At 42.9% G+C, this 19286-nt stretch overlaps 1 protein-coding gene across 1 annotated transcript in view; it reads right to left on the bottom strand.

The window, feature by feature from the left end:
- Positions 1-3391: 3391 nt before the first annotated feature.
- The window catches only part of LOC116354841 (vesicular, overexpressed in cancer, prosurvival protein 1-like), a 78720-nt gene continuing 62825 nt past the window's right edge, over positions 3392-19286 (bottom strand). The window contains exons 3-5 of the mRNA XM_031796938.1: positions 13412-13489; positions 7123-7256; positions 3392-5438 (exon numbers count right to left, since the gene is read on the bottom strand). Of these exons, the coding sequence (XP_031652798.1) occupies positions 5251-5438; positions 7123-7256; positions 13412-13489 (400 nt within the window). The 3' untranslated portion in view covers positions 3392-5250. The remainder of the gene's footprint in view (positions 5439-7122; positions 7257-13411; positions 13490-19286) is intronic.

Here is a 19286-nt window from a genome sequence, read left to right on the forward strand (position 1 = left end):
CCCACCACCAAACCGGTCATGCTGGAGGATGTTGCAGGCAGCAGAACGTTCTCCACGGTGTCTCCAGACTGTCACGTCTGTCACATGTGCTCAGTGTGAACCTGCTTTCATCTGTGAAGAGCACAGGGTGCCAGTGGCGAATTTTACAATCTTGGTGTTCTCTGGCAAATGCCAAACGTCCAGCACAGTGTTTGGCTGTAAGCACAACCCCCACCTGTGGATGTCGGGCCCTCATACCACCCTCATGGAGTCTGTTTCTGACCGTTTGAGCAGACACATGCACATTTGTGGCCTGCTGGAGGTCATTTTGCAGGGCTCTGGTAGTGCTCCCCCTGCTCCTCCTTGCACAAAGGAAGAGGTAGCGGTCCTGCTGCTGGGTTGTTGCCCTCCTACGGCCTCCTCCACGTCTCCTGATGTACTGGCCTGTCTCCTGGTAGCGCCTCCATGCTCTGGACACTACGCTGACAGACACAGCAACCCTTCTTGCCACAGCTCGCATTGATGTGCCATCTTGGATGAGCTCCACTACCTGAGCCACTTGTGTGGGTTGTAGACTCCGTCTCATGCTACCACTAGAGTGAAAGCACCGCCAGCATTCAAAAGTGACCAAAACATCAGCCAGGAAGCATAGGAACTGAGAAGTGGTCTGTGGTCCCCACCTGCAGAACCACTCCTTTATTGGGGGTGTCTTGCTAATTCCCTATAATTTCCACCTTTTGTCTATTCCATTTGCACAACAGCATGTGAAATGTATTGTCAATCAGTGTTGCTTCCTAAGTGGACAGTTTGATTTCACAGAAGTGTGATTGACTTGGAGTTACATTGTGTTGTTTAAGTGTTCCCTTTATTTTTTTGAGCAGTGTATTACAATTAGTATTGTTACAAATTTGCTAAAATGAACAATATGTTACGAACTCTAGCTAGGTGGTTAATGTTAGCTTTAAGTTTAGGAGTTAGGTTAAAGGGTTAGGGGAAGGGGAAGTACTGTAGTTGCAAAGTAGCTAAGAATACTGAACAAACGTAAAGTGTTGGTCCCATGTTTCATGTTTCTGAAATAAAATCCCAGAAATGTTCAAAAAGCGTATTTTTCCTCAATTTTGTTTACATCCTTGTTAGTGAGAATTTCTCGTTTGCCAAGATAATCCATCCACCTGACAGGTGTGGCATATCAAGAAGCTGATTAAACAGCATGATCATTACACAGGTGCACCTTGTATTGGGGACAATAAAAGGCCACGAAAATGTTCAGTTTGTTCAGCCACAGATGTTTTGAGGGAGTGTGTAAATTGGCATGCTGACTGCAGGAATGTCCACCAGAGCTGTTGCCAGAGAATTGAATGTTAATTTTTGTACCATAAGCTGCCTCAAATGTTGTTTTCGAGAATTTGGCAGCAAGTCCAACCTGACCAGACCACGTACAACCACGCCAGCACAGGACCTCCACGTCCGGCTTCTTCACCTGCGGGATCATCTGAGGGGGGGGTGCTGAGCAGTATTTCTGTCTGTAATAACGCCCCTTTGTGGGGAAAAACTCATTGTGATTGGCTGGGCCTGGCACCCAAGTGGGTGCACCTGGTTTCCTTCTATGTACTGTATCTCAACCTTTGGGTTGCTAGATGTTAGCGTTGTACATCTAACCAACCACCCTACTTTCGTTTTTGCTTTAAGTAACCATACGAAACATAGCATACTAAATGGAGTGTGTAGGATTTACATACAGAATAATACAAAATGCTCTGTGACCAGGTTGTTCAGCCAGGAGTTGGAGTCTGAAGAGCAAATGAAAATGGTAGGAGGGGCATCCCAGCACTTTGAGTTTACATGTCAGACAGGCTGAGAGAAGTGTCCGTGGGAACCAGGGCTATCGCTCAGTGCGAGCCATTTCGGTCTACCGTGTCCACATTTATAAGCGAAATTGTCAGTCAGAACCGGTACCAGAACCAGACATCTAAAAAAAGGTTGAGGAGATGTAATGCAATAAGCAAAAGACATGGATACCATTTTATAAAATGTTTAGGGAGTCAATCTTTGTCAGAATAGGAATGAATGAAAATACTAAACAGTTTTCCATCCTGAGTATATTTAAAACAAATGTGACCCAGTAAATAAAATGTAATCTCAAAGAAGGACTGAAGTGAGATGGCAGTCACAGACAACTTCAAAGTGAATAAATCAACACCAACTTTGATCAGAAGGAAACTTTATTATCCACATCTCATGGATGGATAATTACTTTATTTTTGTAGTAACATAAAATGGCAAAAACCAACCGACCACTACAACAGTAAAATAAAATCCTCCACGATTTAAACCTCTTGTTGCATAGTTAAAAACGATCAAATAAATAAAGTCAGATTAGCCAAATGTCTGCACAACATCCTAAACACTTATCCTACTGTTGATTACCCTTCTTGGTTCTGCTCTAATAGTGTCCATGTACCCAGTTTGCCAGCTATCTACACAAAACATCTACAAATAGACTTGAAATGTCCACGAGGATGTTGCTCTATGACAGGAAATGGTTGGTTAGTTGGATCTGGTCAACAGATCGTATGGTCTCATATCCTGCAAAGACAATAGTCACCTCTCTTAGGACATTCTCACATGATCGTGTTCCTTGAGGGTTGGGTTCCTGTTTCACACTAGATGTCAACATCCTGGTACTTTTCCCCCCAAATTGTGGGTCCATACCAGGGTCTAGGAACTACTCAACCAATTGTCAGTCACAGAGTCTTTACTGTACACATGTAGAATGGTTGTCCTGTGAAATGTGTTATATAAATTAAATCATTTTTAACCAAATTTACTGAGTTGTACCTATGCAGGACCAGTGGACCAATAACATTCTGCTTGTTTGAACAACTAGGCTACTGAAAGTAGTAAGATAGGGCAGCTCTGCTTCTAGCCCCTAAGCAACTTTGACAAGCATTTCGCTACACCCGCAATAACATCTGCTAAATATGTGTATGTGACCCATAAAATATGATTTGAAGAGTTCCGTTAGCGTTTGTGACTACCACTACATTTTCTAGAGATTTATTGCAGCACAGAAATGGAGAATCTGTCAGTTTTACCAGAGTATGTCATTAGTCAAAGCTTCCCATACAGTGTCTTCAGAAAAGTATTCACACCACTGGACTTTTTCAAAATTGTGTGTTACAGCCTGCATTTAAAATTGCTTAAATTGAGATTTGTCCCTGGTCTACACACAATAATCCCATTATGTCAAAGTGGAATTTAGGTTAAGAATTTATTTGACAAATTCATTAAAAATGAAAAAATTTCATGTCTTCAGTCAGTAAGTATTCAACCCCTTTGTGATGGCAAGCCTAAATAAGTTCATGAGTCAAAAATGTGCTTAAGTCACACAAGTTGCATGGACACTCTGCAGTACGTGTATGACGTCATTTTTTTAATCATCTCTGTACGTCACACAATATTATCTGTATAAGGTCCTTTAGTCAAGCAGTGAATTTCAACCACAAAGACATTGAATATCCCTTTCAGCATGGTCAAGTTATTAATTAGGCTTTGGATGGTGTATCAATACACCCAGTCACTACAAAGATACAGGCGTCCTTCCTAACTCAGTTGCCGGAGAGGAAGGAAACCTCTCAGGGATTTCACCATGGTGACCGTAAAACAGTTCCAGAGTGTAATGGCTGCGATAGGAGAAAACTGAATATGGATCAATAACATTGTAGTAACTCCATAATACTAACCTAAAGGACAGAGTAAGGAAGGAAGCCTGTACAGAATAAAAAATATTCCAAAACATGCATCCTGTTTGCAACAAGGCACTAAAATAATACTGCCAAAAAATGTGGCAAAGCAATGAATATTTTGTCCTGAATACAAAGTTTTATGTTTGGGGCAAATCCAATCCAATGTATTACTGAGTACCACTCTCCATATTGTCAAGCCTAGTGGTGGCTGTAGGATATTTCCCACACTTTGACATTCAAGTATTTTATGTAGATCGTTGACGAAAAAAACATTTGAATCCAACTTTGTAACAACTACATGTGGAAAAAGACAAGGGATGTGAATACTTCGTAGGTACAGTAAACAAAGTCCTTGAGCTCCTCAGTGAAACGTGATCCAGTTGCAACCTGCATGCATGCGTGTCCAGAACAAACGCATTGATTTGAGTTCATCCTCATTCTGGTCGAGCTCCCTACTATACAAACTGAAGTCCACATCTCTGAAAAACCATTACTGAACCTCTGTGGTGATAGTTCCAAAAAAAATATCTGGCCTTGAGTGGAACTGAATTCTTAGAGAATATGGCGTTGGCGTTTTACCCAAGACATGCTGTTACTGACTGAAATTGTCACAATGGACAACCACATGACTTGGTCTCAATTTGGAGTCCGGCTGGTTGAGTGGATTTCTTGCCAGTTTGTGGCAGTTTGTTGTCCCGATCCAGAGGGATGAATCGCCACAGTCCGCACAGTAGGAATACATAGTGTGAATAAAAAAAAATAAAAAAAAATCTGCCTCTCCAAATTACCGCTCTCTCCAACGCACATAATAGGTCTGATAAATCCAGGTCCGTTTCCTCTCCTTCACAGCCATCAGACTTCCTGCCCGGAGTGTTTATAGTCGCAGGATTCAGGAATAGACAAGCAGCCCAATTAGTGTGGACGCATCCTAACAGAGTCCTTACCCCTTTCAGCTATTTAAAACACCTTGTGTAGTAACTTCTCCAAGGTGGCTTTCAACTCCAATTTTCTGTCACTCGTGTACAGTTTTAGACAGTGTCTGTTCTTATGCCCTGGTCCTAGGTCAGCTTACGCTACCATAATGCTAACATGAATCTGTTCATCTAGAAGCAATGTGCTGATCTTGGGTCAGCATTCTCCATTGAAATTCCTCAGTTGTGTCATTTACAGGAGTCCGAGTGCCTCACTACAGATCAGTCACAGACCATGCTCATCAAGATGGCACTGTCAGCAGAAAAAGACATATATATATATATAATTATGCTTTTGTGTAAATTAGAAAGAATGAATGATTTTGAAAATTTAAACCATGGAGACATATTGAGCCAGTCTGTATCCAGGTCCTCAGGAAGGACAGTTTGTTCCTCTAGGTGGTTCTCAGTTTCTTGTCCCTGTGACCTGGGTGAGCACTTGGGCTGACAGTATAACAGTGGACAGACACTGTGGCTGTCCCCTCGTGTCCTTGTCCGTTCTGCTGGTGATGTCACAACGAAGGAGGAGGAACGGAGGGAAACGCCACTGAGACTTACTTCTTCTCTGGTGTCCGGAAAATCTGTTCATAAGGCGGGGGTGGGTGGTTGCAGTACGAGGGCGGTGGAGGGTAGTCGTTCATCATATGGGCGGGGCCGGGCTGGATGGGGTAGACGGGGGTGAGGGGGGAAGTCATGACGCCGCCGGGGTCGCCATAGCCTACCATGCCAGGCTGCTGGGATACTGCATGGGGGAGGACAGAGAAATTGTCACTGTTAATCAGAGTGCAAATTCAGGTCTGTGTGAGTAATGTGATTTTGTGGATTCAAATAAAGTATTTTAAAAAATGTTCCTCTTTCCGCCCTCTTCTCAACAGCTCAAAGCCCCCCGTTAAGTGTTCTGACACAGGATGCAACATCAAATATTCATGACAAACATCCCACATACTGGTCCCACAACTACCAACATGCTTAGCTGTCAACGCGGTGTTGCCAATGTTATTTCAACAACAACAAAAAATCTATGTGATGACGTTGAATCAAAATGGAAAACGGATTGAATAAAAAGTCACATATTGTTGATTTCACGTTGAATTATTGACAACTCAACAAAATGTAAACCAAAACAAGCCCTTGAACTGTTTCAACGTCTCAGCTGCCTTGGAAACCAAAACCCATACACTCTTTTAGCCCTAAATCAGTGGTGGGAAAAAGCCCTAATGCAGTGGTGGGGAAAAAGCCCTAATGCAGTGGTGGGAAAAAAGCCCTAATGCAGTGGTGGGGAAAAAGCCCTAATGCAGTGGTGGGGAAAAAGCCCTAATGCAGTGGTGGGGAAAAAGCCCTAATGCAGTGGTGGGGAAAAAGCCCTAATGCAGTGGTGGGGAAAAAGCCCTAATGCAGTGGTGGGGAAAAAGCCCTAATGCAGTGGTGGGGAAAAAGCCCTAATGCAGTGGTGGGGGAAAGCCCTAATGCAGTGGTGGGAGAAAGCCCTAATGCAGTGGTGGGAGAAAGCCCTAATGCAGTGGTGGGAGAAAGCCCTAATGCAGTGGTGGGGAAAAGCCCTAATGCAGTGGTGGGGAAAAAGCCCTAATGCAGTGGTGGGGAAAAAGTGCCCAATTGTCATATTTGAGTAAAAGTAAAAAAAGGTATCTTCAAAGAAAATGACTCAAGTAAAAGTCACCCATTAAAAATATACTTGAGTAAAAGTATTTCATTTTAAAATATACTTAAGTATCAAAAGTATTCATCGTTTCAAATTCCTTATATTAAGTAAACCAGACGGCACCATTTTCTTGTTTTTTAAATTTACAGATATTCCCAGGGGCACACCAACATGATTTATAAATTAAGCATGTGTGTTTAGTGAGTCTGCCAAATCAGAGGCGGTAGAGATGAGCTCTTGATAAGGGTGTAAATAAATAAAAAATCCTGTCCTGCTAAGCATTCGAAATGCAACAAATACCCTTTGGAGTAAAAAGTACTTCATTTTCATTAGGAATGTAGTGAAGTAAAAGTGATCAAAAATAGTAAAGTACAGACACCCCTTAAAAAACTACTTCGGTAGTACTTTATTTGAAGTATTTTCACACCACTGCCTAAATATATGATTTGGACTAAGAGTGGCTGCCTGGCTCTGCGTGTGAGTATCATCAGCAGCCATTTTAATTATCTCACTGCACCTGGAATGAACATTGATTTAAACACCCCCCCCCCCCCCGCTGGGTATCTTATCTCCTGCAACACTGTGCAGGCCAGTAAAGCTGTCACTGCTGATAACACAGTGGGGTAAATTGGCACTTTGAATCAAAATAACCTGTGATTTGGTATCCTTCAGCAATGTCTATATCGCTAACGTTTATCACAATGGGTTAAAAGAATTGAGAATCCACTTCCTGGAACGCTGGTCTATGCCGTATACTCCCACTGACCTGGCGTGGACACAGGCTGCCTGGTGAAGGAGACGTTGAAGGCATGCTCGTCGCTGAGGGGCGAGGGGTGCATGCACCTGCGGAAGAAGAAGCCCGCTCCGCAGCAGAATAGCACCCCCATCATCAGCATCAACCTGGAGAAAGAGAGCAGTCAAAGTGGGACATGCATTGAAGTATAAAGTTAAACTGGCAGCCATTTTGCACTGTTTTGCTATGGCTTTGGTCAATGTAGTAAGACGGGAATATTATATTAATGTAGTAGTAGTGTTTCCAACCTCAAGAAAGCTATGACCTTTGGCTTTCACGTGAAATTGTTTATTTATGTCTGAGAAAAAGATATATTTTTCAACCCATATGATCTAATAATAAAACATAAAAGCTTTTTCGTACTTTACAGTGGATTCGGAAAGCATTCAGACCCCTTGACTTTTTCCACATTTTGTTAAGTTACAGCCTTATTCTAAAATGTATTCAAATAGTCCCCCCCCCCCTCCCCCGACATCAATCTACACACAAAACCCCATAATGACAGAACAAAAGCAGCATTTTGAAATTTTAGCAAACTTATTTTCTTTCAATTAAAAAACAATTACAAACTTCAAATATCATATTTACATAAGTATTCAGACCCTTTACACAGTACTTGGTTGATTATTGGTCTTATTGGGTATAACACTACAAGCTTGGCACACCTGTATTTGGGGAGTTTCTCCCATTCTTCTCTGCAGATCCTCTCAAGCTCTGTCAGGTTGGATGGGGAGTGTCGCTGCACAGCTATTTTCAGGTCTCTCTGGAGCTGTTAGATCGGGTTCAAGTCCGGGCTCTGGCTGGGCCACTCAAGGACATTCAGAGACTTACTACGAAGCCACTCCTGCGTTGTCTTGGCTGTGTGCTTAGGGTTGTTGTCCTGTTGGAAGATGAACCTTCGCCCCCAGTCTGTGGTCCTGAGCAGGTTTTCATCAAGGATATCTGTACTTTGTTCTGTTAATCTTTCCCTCAATCATGACTAGACTCACTCCACCATGCTTCACAGATGGCGTCAAGCACTCCTCCAGCATCTTTTTTTTTTCTGCTTCTCACGAATGCTTGTCTGTCCATAACACTTTCCCAATCTTCCTCTGTCCAGTGTCTGTGTTCTTTTGCCCATCTTAATCTTTTATTTTTATTGGCCAGTCTGAGATATGACTTTTTCTTTGCAACTCTGCCTAGAAGGCCAACATCCCAAGTCGCCTCTTCACTGTTGACAATGAGACTGGTGTTTTGCGGGTACTATTTAATGAAGCTGCCAGTTGAGGACTTGTTTCTCAAACTAAAACACTCGTTTTTTTTTATTTTACCTTTATTTAACCAGGCAAGTCAGTTAAGAACAAATTCTTATTTTCAATGACGGCCTAGGAACAGTGGGTTAACTGCCTTGTTCAGGGGCAGAACGACTGATTTCTACCTTGTCGGCTTGGGGATTCGATCTTGCAACCATTCGGTTACTAGTCCAACGCTCTAACCACTAGGCTACGCTGCCGCCCTGATGTACTTGTCCTCTTGCTCAGTTGTGCACCGGGGCCTACCACTCCTCTTTCTATTCTGGTGAGAGACCGTTTGCGCTGTTCTGTGAAGGGAGTAGTACACAGCGCTATACGAGATCTTCAGTTTCTTGGCAATTTCTCGCATGGAATAGCCTTCATTTCTCAGAACAAGAATAGACTGATGAGTTTCAGAAGAAAGTTCTTTGTTTCCGGCCATTTTGAGCCTGTAATCGAGCCCACAAATGCTGATGCTCCGGATACTCAACCAGTCTAAAGAAGGTCAGGTTTATTGCTTATTTAATCAGAACAGTTTTCAGCTGTGCTAACATAATTGCAAAAGGGGTTTCTAATGATCAATTAGCCTTTTAAAATGATCAACTTGGATTAGCTAACACAACGTGTCATTGGAACACAGGAGTGATGGTTGCTGATAATGGGCCTCTGTACGCCTATGTAGATATTCCATCATTATATTTATTATTATTTAAATCAGCCGTTCCCTGCTGCAATAGTCATTTACAACATTAACAATGTCTACACTGTATTTCTGATCAATGTTAATGAAAAAAAAAAAGCTTTTCATTTCTAAGTGACCTTTGAACTGTAGTATATATCTGCCGATCCGTTCCACAGACTGCACTGGACTAGTGATGCAGGTATTTTGTTCAATTATATCGTTTCCAAGAAAAAACATTAAAACTTCCCAAATCAAAATGTCACGAGAACACATGTTGACTGACACTACACAGCCAGTCCTCATCATGTTGACTGATCCCACACAGCCAGTCCTCATCATGTTGACTGATCCCACACAGCCAGTCCTCATCATGTTGACTGATACCACACAGCCAGTCCTCATCATGTTGACTGATCCCACACAGCCAGTCCTCATCATGTTGACTGACCCCACACAGCCAGTCCTCATCATGTTGACTGACCCCACACAGCCAGTCCTCATCATGTTGACTGACACCACACAGCCGGACCTAATCATGTTGACTGATACCACACAGCCAGTCCTAATCATGTTGACTGATACCACACAGGCAGTCCTAATCATGTTGACTGACACCACACAGACGGACCTAATCATGTTGACTGACACCACACAGACGGACCTAATCATGTTGACTGACACCACACAGACGGACCTAATCATGCTGACTGATACCACACAGCCAGTCCTAATCATGTTGACTGACACCACACAGCCAGTCCTAATCATGTTGACTGACACCACACAGCCGGACCTAATCATGTTGACTGATACCACACAGCCAGTCCTAATCATGTTGACTGATACCACACAGACGGACCTAATCATGTTGACTGATACCACACAGCCAGTCCTAATCATGTTGACTGACACCACACAGCCAGTCCTAATCATGTTGACTGACACCACACAGGCAGTCCTAATCATGTTGACTGACACCACACAGGCAGTCCTAATCATGTTGACTGATCCCACACAGACGGACCTAATCATGTTGACTGACACCACACAGACGGACCTAATCATGTTGACTGACACCACACAGACGGACCTAATCATGCTGACTGATAACACACAGGCAGTCCTAATCATGTTGACTGATACCACACAGCCAGTCCTAATCATGTTGTTGACTGAGGAGAGTGATCCCACACAGCCAGTCCAATGTATTCAAATAGTCCCCCCCCCCCTCCCCCGACATCAATCTACACACAAAACCCCATAATGACAGAACAAAAGCAGCATTTTGAAATTTTAGCAAACTTATTTTCTTTCAATTAAAAAACAATTACAAACTTCAAATATCATATTTACATAAGTATTCAGACCCTTTACACAGTACTTGGTTGATTATTGGTCTTATTGGGTATAACACTACAAGCTTGGCACACCTGTATTTGGGGAGTTTCTCCCATTCTTCTCTGCAGATCCTCTCAAGCTCTGTCAGGTTGGATGGGGAGTGTCGCTGCACAGCTATTTTCAGGTCTCTCTGGAGCTGTTAGATCGGGTTCAAGTCCGGGCTCTGGCTGGGCCACTCAAGGACATTCAGAGACTTACTACGAAGCCACTCCTGCGTTGTCTTGGCTGTGTGCTTAGGGTTGTTGTCCTGTTGGAAGATGAACCTTCGCCCCCAGTCTGTGGTCCTGAGCAGGTTTTCATCAAGGATATCTGTACTTTGTTCTGTTAATCTTTCCCTCAATCATGACTAGACTCACTCCACCATGCTTCACAGATGGCGTCAAGCACTCCTCCAGCATCTTTTTTTTTTCTGCTTCTCACGAATGCTTGTCTGTCCATAACACTTTCCCAATCTTCCTCTGTCCAGTGTCTGTGTTCTTTTGCCCATCTTAATCTTTTATTTTTATTGGCCAGTCTGAGATATGACTTTTTCTTTGCAACTCTGCCTAGAAGGCCAACATCCCAAGTCGCCTCTTCACTGTTGACAATGAGACTGGTGTTTTGCGGGTACTATTTAATGAAGCTGCCAGTTGAGGACTTGTTTCTCAAACTAAAACACTCGTTTTTTTTTATTTTACCTTTATTTAACCAGGCAAGTCAGTTAAGAACAAATTCTTATTTTCAATGACGGCCTAGGAACAGTGGGTTAACTGCCTTGTTCAGGGGCAGAACGACTGATTTCTACCTTGTCGGCTTGGGGATTCGATCTTGCAACCATTCGGTTACTAGTCCAACGCTCTAACCACTAGGCTACGCTGCCGCCCTGATGTACTTGTCCTCTTGCTCAGTTGTGCACCGGGGCCTACCACTCCTCTTTCTATTCTGGTGAGAGACCGTTTGCGCTGTTCTGTGAAGGGAGTAGTACACAGCGCTATACGAGATCTTCAGTTTCTTGGCAATTTCTCGCATGGAATAGCCTTCATTTCTCAGAACAAGAATAGACTGATGAGTTTCAGAAGAAAGTTCTTTGTTTCCGGCCATTTTGAGCCTGTAATCGAGCCCACAAATGCTGATGCTCCGGATACTCAACCAGTCTAAAGAAGGTCAGGTTTATTGCTTATTTAATCAGAACAGTTTTCAGCTGTGCTAACATAATTGCAAAAGGGGTTTCTAATGATCAATTAGCCTTTTAAAATGATCAACTTGGATTAGCTAACACAACGTGTCATTGGAACACAGGAGTGATGGTTGCTGATAATGGGCCTCTGTACGCCTATGTAGATATTCCATCATTATATTTATTATTATTTAAATCAGCCGTTCCCTGCTGCAATAGTCATTTACAACATTAACAATGTCTACACTGTATTTCTGATCAATGTTAATGAAAAAAAAAAAGCTTTTCATTTCTAAGTGACCTTTGAACTGTAGTATATATCTGCCGATCCGTTCCACAGACTGCACTGGACTAGTGATGCAGGTATTTTGTTCAATTATATCGTTTCCAAGAAAAAACATTAAAACTTCCCAAATCAAAATGTCACGAGAACACATGTTGACTGACACTACACAGCCAGTCCTCATCATGTTGACTGATCCCACACAGCCAGTCCTCATCATGTTGACTGATCCCACACAGCCAGTCCTCATCATGTTGACTGATACCACACAGCCAGTCCTCATCATGTTGACTGATCCCACACAGCCAGTCCTCATCATGTTGACTGACCCCACACAGCCAGTCCTCATCATGTTGACTGACCCCACACAGCCAGTCCTCATCATGTTGACTGACACCACACAGCCGGACCTAATCATGTTGACTGACACCACACAGCCGGACCTAATCATGTTGACTGATCCCACACAGCCAGTCCTCATCATGTTGACTGACCCCACACAGCCAGTCCTCATCATGTTGACTGACCCCACACAGCCGGACCTAATCATGTTGACTGACACCACACAGCCGGACCTAATCATGTTGACTGACACCACACAGCCGGACCTAATCATGTTGACTGACACCACACAGCCGGACCTAATCATGTTGACTGATACCACACAGCCAGTCCTAATCATGTTGACTGATACCACACAGGCAGTCCTAATCATGTTGACTGACACCACACAGACGGACCTAATCATGTTGACTGACACCACACAGACGGACCTAATCATGTTGACTGACACCACACAGACGGACCTAATCATGCTGACTGATACCACACAGCCAGTCCTAATCATGTTGACTGACACCACACAGCCAGTCCTAATCATGTTGACTGACACCACACAGCCGGACCTAATCATGTTGACTGATACCACACAGCCAGTCCTAATCATGTTGACTGATACCACACAGACGGACCTAATCATGTTGACTGATACCACACAGCCAGTCCTAATCATGTTGACTGACACCACACAGCCAGTCCTAATCATGTTGACTGACACCACACAGGCAGTCCTAATCATGTTGACTGACACCACACAGGCAGTCCTAATCATGTTGACTGATCCCACACAGACGGACCTAATCATGTTGACTGACACCACACAGACGGACCTAATCATGTTGACTGACACCACACAGACGGACCTAATCATGCTGACTGATAACACACAGGCAGTCCTAATCATGTTGACTGATACCACACAGCCAGTCCTAATCATGTTGTTGACTGAGGAGAGTGATCCCACACAGCCAGTCCTAATCATGTTGTTGACTGAGGAGAGTGATACCACACAGCCAGTCCTAATCATATACATGTCTTTCCCATTCACCCTCTCAAACAAATAACTCTGAAAAAAATATCTCCCAAAAAACTCTTGTCCAGTCCATTTATAGTCGGAGTTAAGATGGACTCACCAGAAGTACCACAGCCGCTGGATGGAGAGGGCTCGGACACAGCATCGGGTCCCACAGCAGTCCTCGTACGAGCGGCATCTGAAATGAGAACGCAAACACTTTGTCTAGTCACATCTAGAAACAGAGTGGAGTGAGTTATATACACTGAATGTACCAAACATTAAGAACACCTGCTCTTTCCATGACAGACTGACCAGGTGAAAGCTATGATCCCTTATTGATGTCACCTGTTAAATGCAATTCAAAATCAGTGTAGATGACGGGGAGGAGACGGGTTAAAGAAAGATTAGTAAGCTTTGAGACATGCATTGTGTATGTGTACCATTCAAAGGGTAAATGGGCAAGACAAAAGATTTAAGTACCTTTGTATGCGGGGTATGGTAGTAGGTGCCAGGCGCACCGGTTTGAGTGTGTCAAGAATTGCAATGCTGCTGGGTTTTTCACGCTCAACAGTTTCCCACGTGTATCAAGAATGGTCCACCACCCAAAGCACATCCAGTCAACTTGACAAAACTGTGGAAAGCATTAGAGTCAACATGGGCCAGCATTCCTGTGGAACGCTTTCAGTACCTTGTAGAGTCCCATGGGTTCTACTTAAATGAATCCAGAATAAAAAATTGCTTAACTTAATTATTTAGATTAATTAGTTCTAGACTAGGGAGTCCCAGACTAAGGTATGTAAGGACTAACCAGTTAATCTTTGTGAAGCCTAACTAGATAACAATGTGCACTTAGAGCAGACCTGAGGATGCTTCAGAAACCAGGGATGGGAAACTAATACATAGCATTGTGTGGAATTGGAGGAAAATCACCTAAACCAACTTGAAAAGAAAAGCGACCCAGGGATGTGTGTGCTTTGGGGACCTTTAACAGAATGTGACTGGCAGAACGGGTGTTGTATGTGGAGGATAAGGGCTGCAGTAGATGTCTCAGATAGGACATGAGTGAGGCTTAACCTTTCTGGCGCAGGCGTTCCGCTAGCGACCCACCTCGACAACATCCGGTGAAATTGCAGAGTGCCAAATTCAAAATACAGAAATAGTGGTAATAAACATTCATAAAAAACAAGTATTATACATCGGCTTAAAGATGAACTTCTTGTTAATGCTTAATGCTGTTAAATCTGCTTTGTCAGATTTCAAAAAGGCCTTACGGCGAAAGCATACCATGCGATTATCTGAGGACAGCGTCCCGCATACAAAAGCATGAAAAACATTTTCCAACCAAACAGATGCATCAAGAAAGTCAGAAATAGCGATAAAATAAATTGCTTACCTTTGAAGATCTTCATCTCTTTGCAATCCCAAACTTCTCAGTTACAAAATGAATGGTTGTTTTGATCGATAAATCCTTCTTTATATCCCAAAAATGTCTGTTTATTTGACGCGTTTGATTCAGAAGTACACCGGTTTCAACTCGCCCAAAATCCCTACAAAGGATCTAATAAATTACCTGTAAACTTGGTCCAAACATTTCAAACAAGGTTTCTAATCCAACCTCAGGTACCCTAAAATGTAAATAATCGATCAAATTTAAGACGGAATAAACTGTTTCCAATACCGGAGAAAAACAACAAGGAGCTTGCTCTCATTCACACACACCAAAAGACTAGAGTCCACCTGAGTGACACTTAGAAAGAATACGACTACTTCTTTGTTTAAAAAAAAAATGGAACAATTTCAAAAGACTGTTGACATCTAGTGGAAGCCATAGGAACTGCAATCTGGGTCCTAATAATTCGGCTTCCCCATAGAAAAGTATTGGAAAATTCAATGACCTCAACATTTTTTTATGGATGGATTTTCCTCGGGGTTTCGCCTGCCAAATCAGTTCTGTTATATTCACAGATATTATTTTAACAGTTTTAGAAACGTTAGAGTGTTTTCTATCCAATACTAGCATGCATATGCATATCCTAGCTTCTGGGACAAAGTAACAGGCAGTTTACTTTGGGCACCTCAGTCATCCAAACTTCTGAATACTGCCCCCTAGCCTTAAGAAGTTTTAAGAGAGTTTTATAAATTAACATCCACCAGTGTGTCTTGCGCCGGGTATACATAGATGACCATTTTACAGAGGAGTAAAGAGTGCAGTGATGTGTCCTATAAGGAGTATTGGTAGCAAATCTGATGGCCAAATGGTAAAGAACATCAGGCCGCTCGAGAGCACCCTTACCTGCCAATTTATAAATGATGTCTCCGTAATCTAGCATGGGTAGGATGGTCATCTGAATCAAGGTTATTTTGGCAGCTGCGGTGAAAGAGGAGCGATTTTGATAGAGGAAACCAAGTTTAGATGTAATTTAACCTGCAGCTTTGATATGTGCTGAGAGAAGGACAGTATACCGTCTAGCCATACTCCCAAGTAATTGTATGAGGTGACTCAAGCTCTAAATCCACAGGGGTAGTAATCGTGACTGTGCGAAGTGGGGCATTATTCTTACCAAACCACATTACCTTTTGTTTTGGAGGTGTTCAGAACAAGGTTAAGGGCAGAGAAAGCTTTTTGGACACAAAGAAAGCTTTGTTGTAGAGCATTTAACACAACATCCGTGGAGGGACCAGCAGGGTATGACTGTATCATCTGCATATACTGAACAGTTGAAGATGGAAGCTTATATACACCATAGCCAAATACATTTAATCTAGTTTTTCACAATTCCTGACATTTAATCCTAGTAAAAATTAATCGTCTTAGGTCAGTTAGGATCACTTATTTTAAGAATGTGAAATGTAAGAATAATAGTAGAGAGAATGATTTCTTTCTTTCATCACATTCCCAGTGGGTCAGACTTTTACATAAACTCAATTAGTATTTGGTAGCATTGTCTTTAAATTGTTTAACTTGGGTCAATCGTTTTGGGTAGCCTTCCACAAGTTGGGTGAATTTTGGCCCATTCCTCCTGACAGAGCTGGTGTAACTGAGTCAGGTTTTTAGTCCTCCCTGCTCGCACACGCCTTTTCAGTTCTGCCCACACATTCTCCAAAGGATTGAGGTCTGGGCTTTGTGATGGCCACTCCAATACCTTGACTTTGTTGTCCTTAAGCCATTTTGCCACATCTTTGGAAGTATGCTTGGGGTCATTGTCCATTTGGAAGACCCATTTGTGACCAAGCTTTAACTTCCTGACTGATGTATGGAGATGTTGCTTCAATATATCCGCATAATTGTCCTACCTCATGATGCCATCTATTTTGTGAAGTGCACCAGCCCCTCCTGAGGCAAGGCACAACCCACAACATGATCCTGCCACCCCCGTTCTTCACGGTTGGGATGGTGTTCTTCAGCTTGCAAGCCTCCCTCTTTTTCCTCAAAACATAACGATGGTCATTATGGCCAAACAGTTCTATTTTGGTTTTATCAGACCAGAGGACATTTCTCCAAAAAGTACGACCTTTGTTCCCATGTGCAGTTGCAAACCGTAGTCTGGCTTTTTTATGGCGGTTTTGGAGCAGTTGCTCCTTTCTTGCTCAGTGGCCTTTCAAGTTATGTATTTCTTCCTTGCTGAGCGGTATATGTTGATATCGGACTCGTTTTACTGTGGATATAGATACTTTTGTACCTTTTTCCTCCAGCATCTTCACAAGGTCCTTTGCTGTTGTTCTGGGATTGATTTTCACTTTTCACACCAAAGTACGTTCAAATCAAATCAATTTTTATTTGTCACATACACATGGTTAGCAGAAGTTAATGCAAGTGTAGCGAAATGCTTGTGCTTCTAGTTCCGACAATGCTGTAATAACCAACGAGTAATCTAACTAACAATTCCACAACCGTATACACACAAGTGTAAAGGGATAAAGAATATGTACATAAAGATATATGAATGAGTGATGGTACAGTATATACAGTGGGGAAAAAAAGTATTTAGTCAGCCACCAATTGTGCAAGTTCTCCCACTTAAAAAGATGAGAGAGGCCTGTAATTTTCATCATAGGTACACTTCAACTATGACAGACAAAATGAGAAAAAAAATCCAGAAAATCACATTGTAGGATTTTTTATGAATTTATTTGCAAATTATGGTGGAAAATAAGTATGTATATATACATATGAGATGAGTAATGTAGGCTATGTAAACATTATATTAATTGGCATTGTTTAAAGTGGCTAGTGATACATTTTTACATACATTTCCATCCATTTTCATTATTAAAGTGGCTGGAGTTGAGTCAGTGTGTTGGCAGCAGCCACTCAATGTTAGTGGTGGCTGTTTAACAGTCTGATGGCCTTTAGATAGAGATTGAGTCAGTATGTTGGCAGCAGCCACTCAATGTTAGTGATGGCTGTTTAACAGTCTGATGGCCTTTAGATAGAGATTGAGTCAGTATGTTGGCAGCAGCCACTCAATGTTAGTGACGGCTGTTTAACAGTCTGATGGCCTTTAGATAGAGATTGAGTCAGTATGTTGGCAGCAGCCACTCAATGTTAGTGGTGGCTGTTTAACAGTCTGATGGCCTTTAGATAGAGATTGAGTCAGTATGTTGGCAGCAGCCACTCAATGTTAGTGGTGGCTGTTTAACAGTCTGATGGCCTTTAGATAGAGATTGAGTCAGTATGTTGGCAGCAGCCACTCAATGTTAGTGGTGGCTGTTTAACAGTCTGATGGCCTTTAGATAGAGATTGAGTCAGTATGTTGGCAGCAGCCACTCAATGTTAGTGATGGCTGTTTAACAGTCTGATGGCCTTGAGATAGAGTTGAGTCAGTATGTTGGCAGCAGCCACTCAATGTTAGTGATGGCTGTTTAACAGTCTGATGGCCTTGAGATAGAGTTGAGTCAGTATGTTGGCAGCAGCCACTCAATGTTAGTGGTGGCTGTTTAACAGTCTGATGGCCTTGAGATAGAGTTGAGTCAGTATGTTGGCAGCAGCCACTCAATGTTAGTGATGGCTGTTTAACAGTCTGATGGCCTTGAGATAGAGTTGAGTCAGTATGTTGGCAGCAGCCACTCAATGTTAGTGACGGCTGTTTAACAGTCTGATGGCCTTGAGATAGAGATTGAGTCAGTATGTTGGCAGCAGCCACTCAATGTTAGTGACGGCTGTTTAACAGTCTGATGGCCTTGAGATAGAAGCTGTTTTGCAGTCTCTCGGTCCCTGCTTTGATCCACCTGTACTGACCTCGCCTTCTGGATGATAGCGGGGTGAACAGGCAGTGGCTTGGGTGGTTGTTGTCCTTGATGATCTTTATGCCCTTCCTGTGACATCGGGTGGTGTAGGTGTCCTGGAGGGCAGGTAGTTTGCTCCCGGTGATGCGTTGTGCAGACCTCACTACCCTCTGGAGAGCCTTACGGTTGTGGGCGGAGCAGTTGCCGTACCAGGCTGTGATACAGCCCAACAGGATGCTCTCGATTGTGCATCTGTAGAAGATTGTGAGTGCTTTTGGTGACAAGCCTCCTGAGTTTAGTCAACAAAGCATAGTCAACAAAGCAAGCAGTTGTCATGAGGCAAATAGCAAAATGCACCATGGGAAAAAAAATATACATAATGTCCTGGGGCTTGTAAGTTCAGAGTCACTTGCCCCAACAGTGCGTGTGTGTGGGGGGGTACTTGTACCAGACTGGGAGATGGGCTAGGGCAGACGGTGAACAGGGGGGCCCTGACAGTAAATCTCAGTAAGGCCAAAATAATGGTGTTCCTAAAAAGGTCCAGTCACCAGGACCACAAATACAAATTCCATCTAGACACTGTTGCCCTAGAGCACACAAAAAACTATACATACCTTGGCCAGCGCCACAGGTAACTTCCACAAAGTTGTGACCGAGACAAGGCAAGAAGGGCATTCTCTGCCAACAAAGGGAATATAAATTTCAACATACCATTTAAGATTTGGCAAAAAATACTTGAATCAGTCATAGAACCCATTGCCCTTTAT

This window comes from Oncorhynchus kisutch, linkage group LG18, assembly GCF_002021735.2.
Source record: "Oncorhynchus kisutch isolate 150728-3 linkage group LG18, Okis_V2, whole genome shotgun sequence".
In the NCBI taxonomy this organism is placed as follows: domain Eukaryota; kingdom Metazoa; phylum Chordata; class Actinopteri; order Salmoniformes; family Salmonidae; genus Oncorhynchus; species Oncorhynchus kisutch.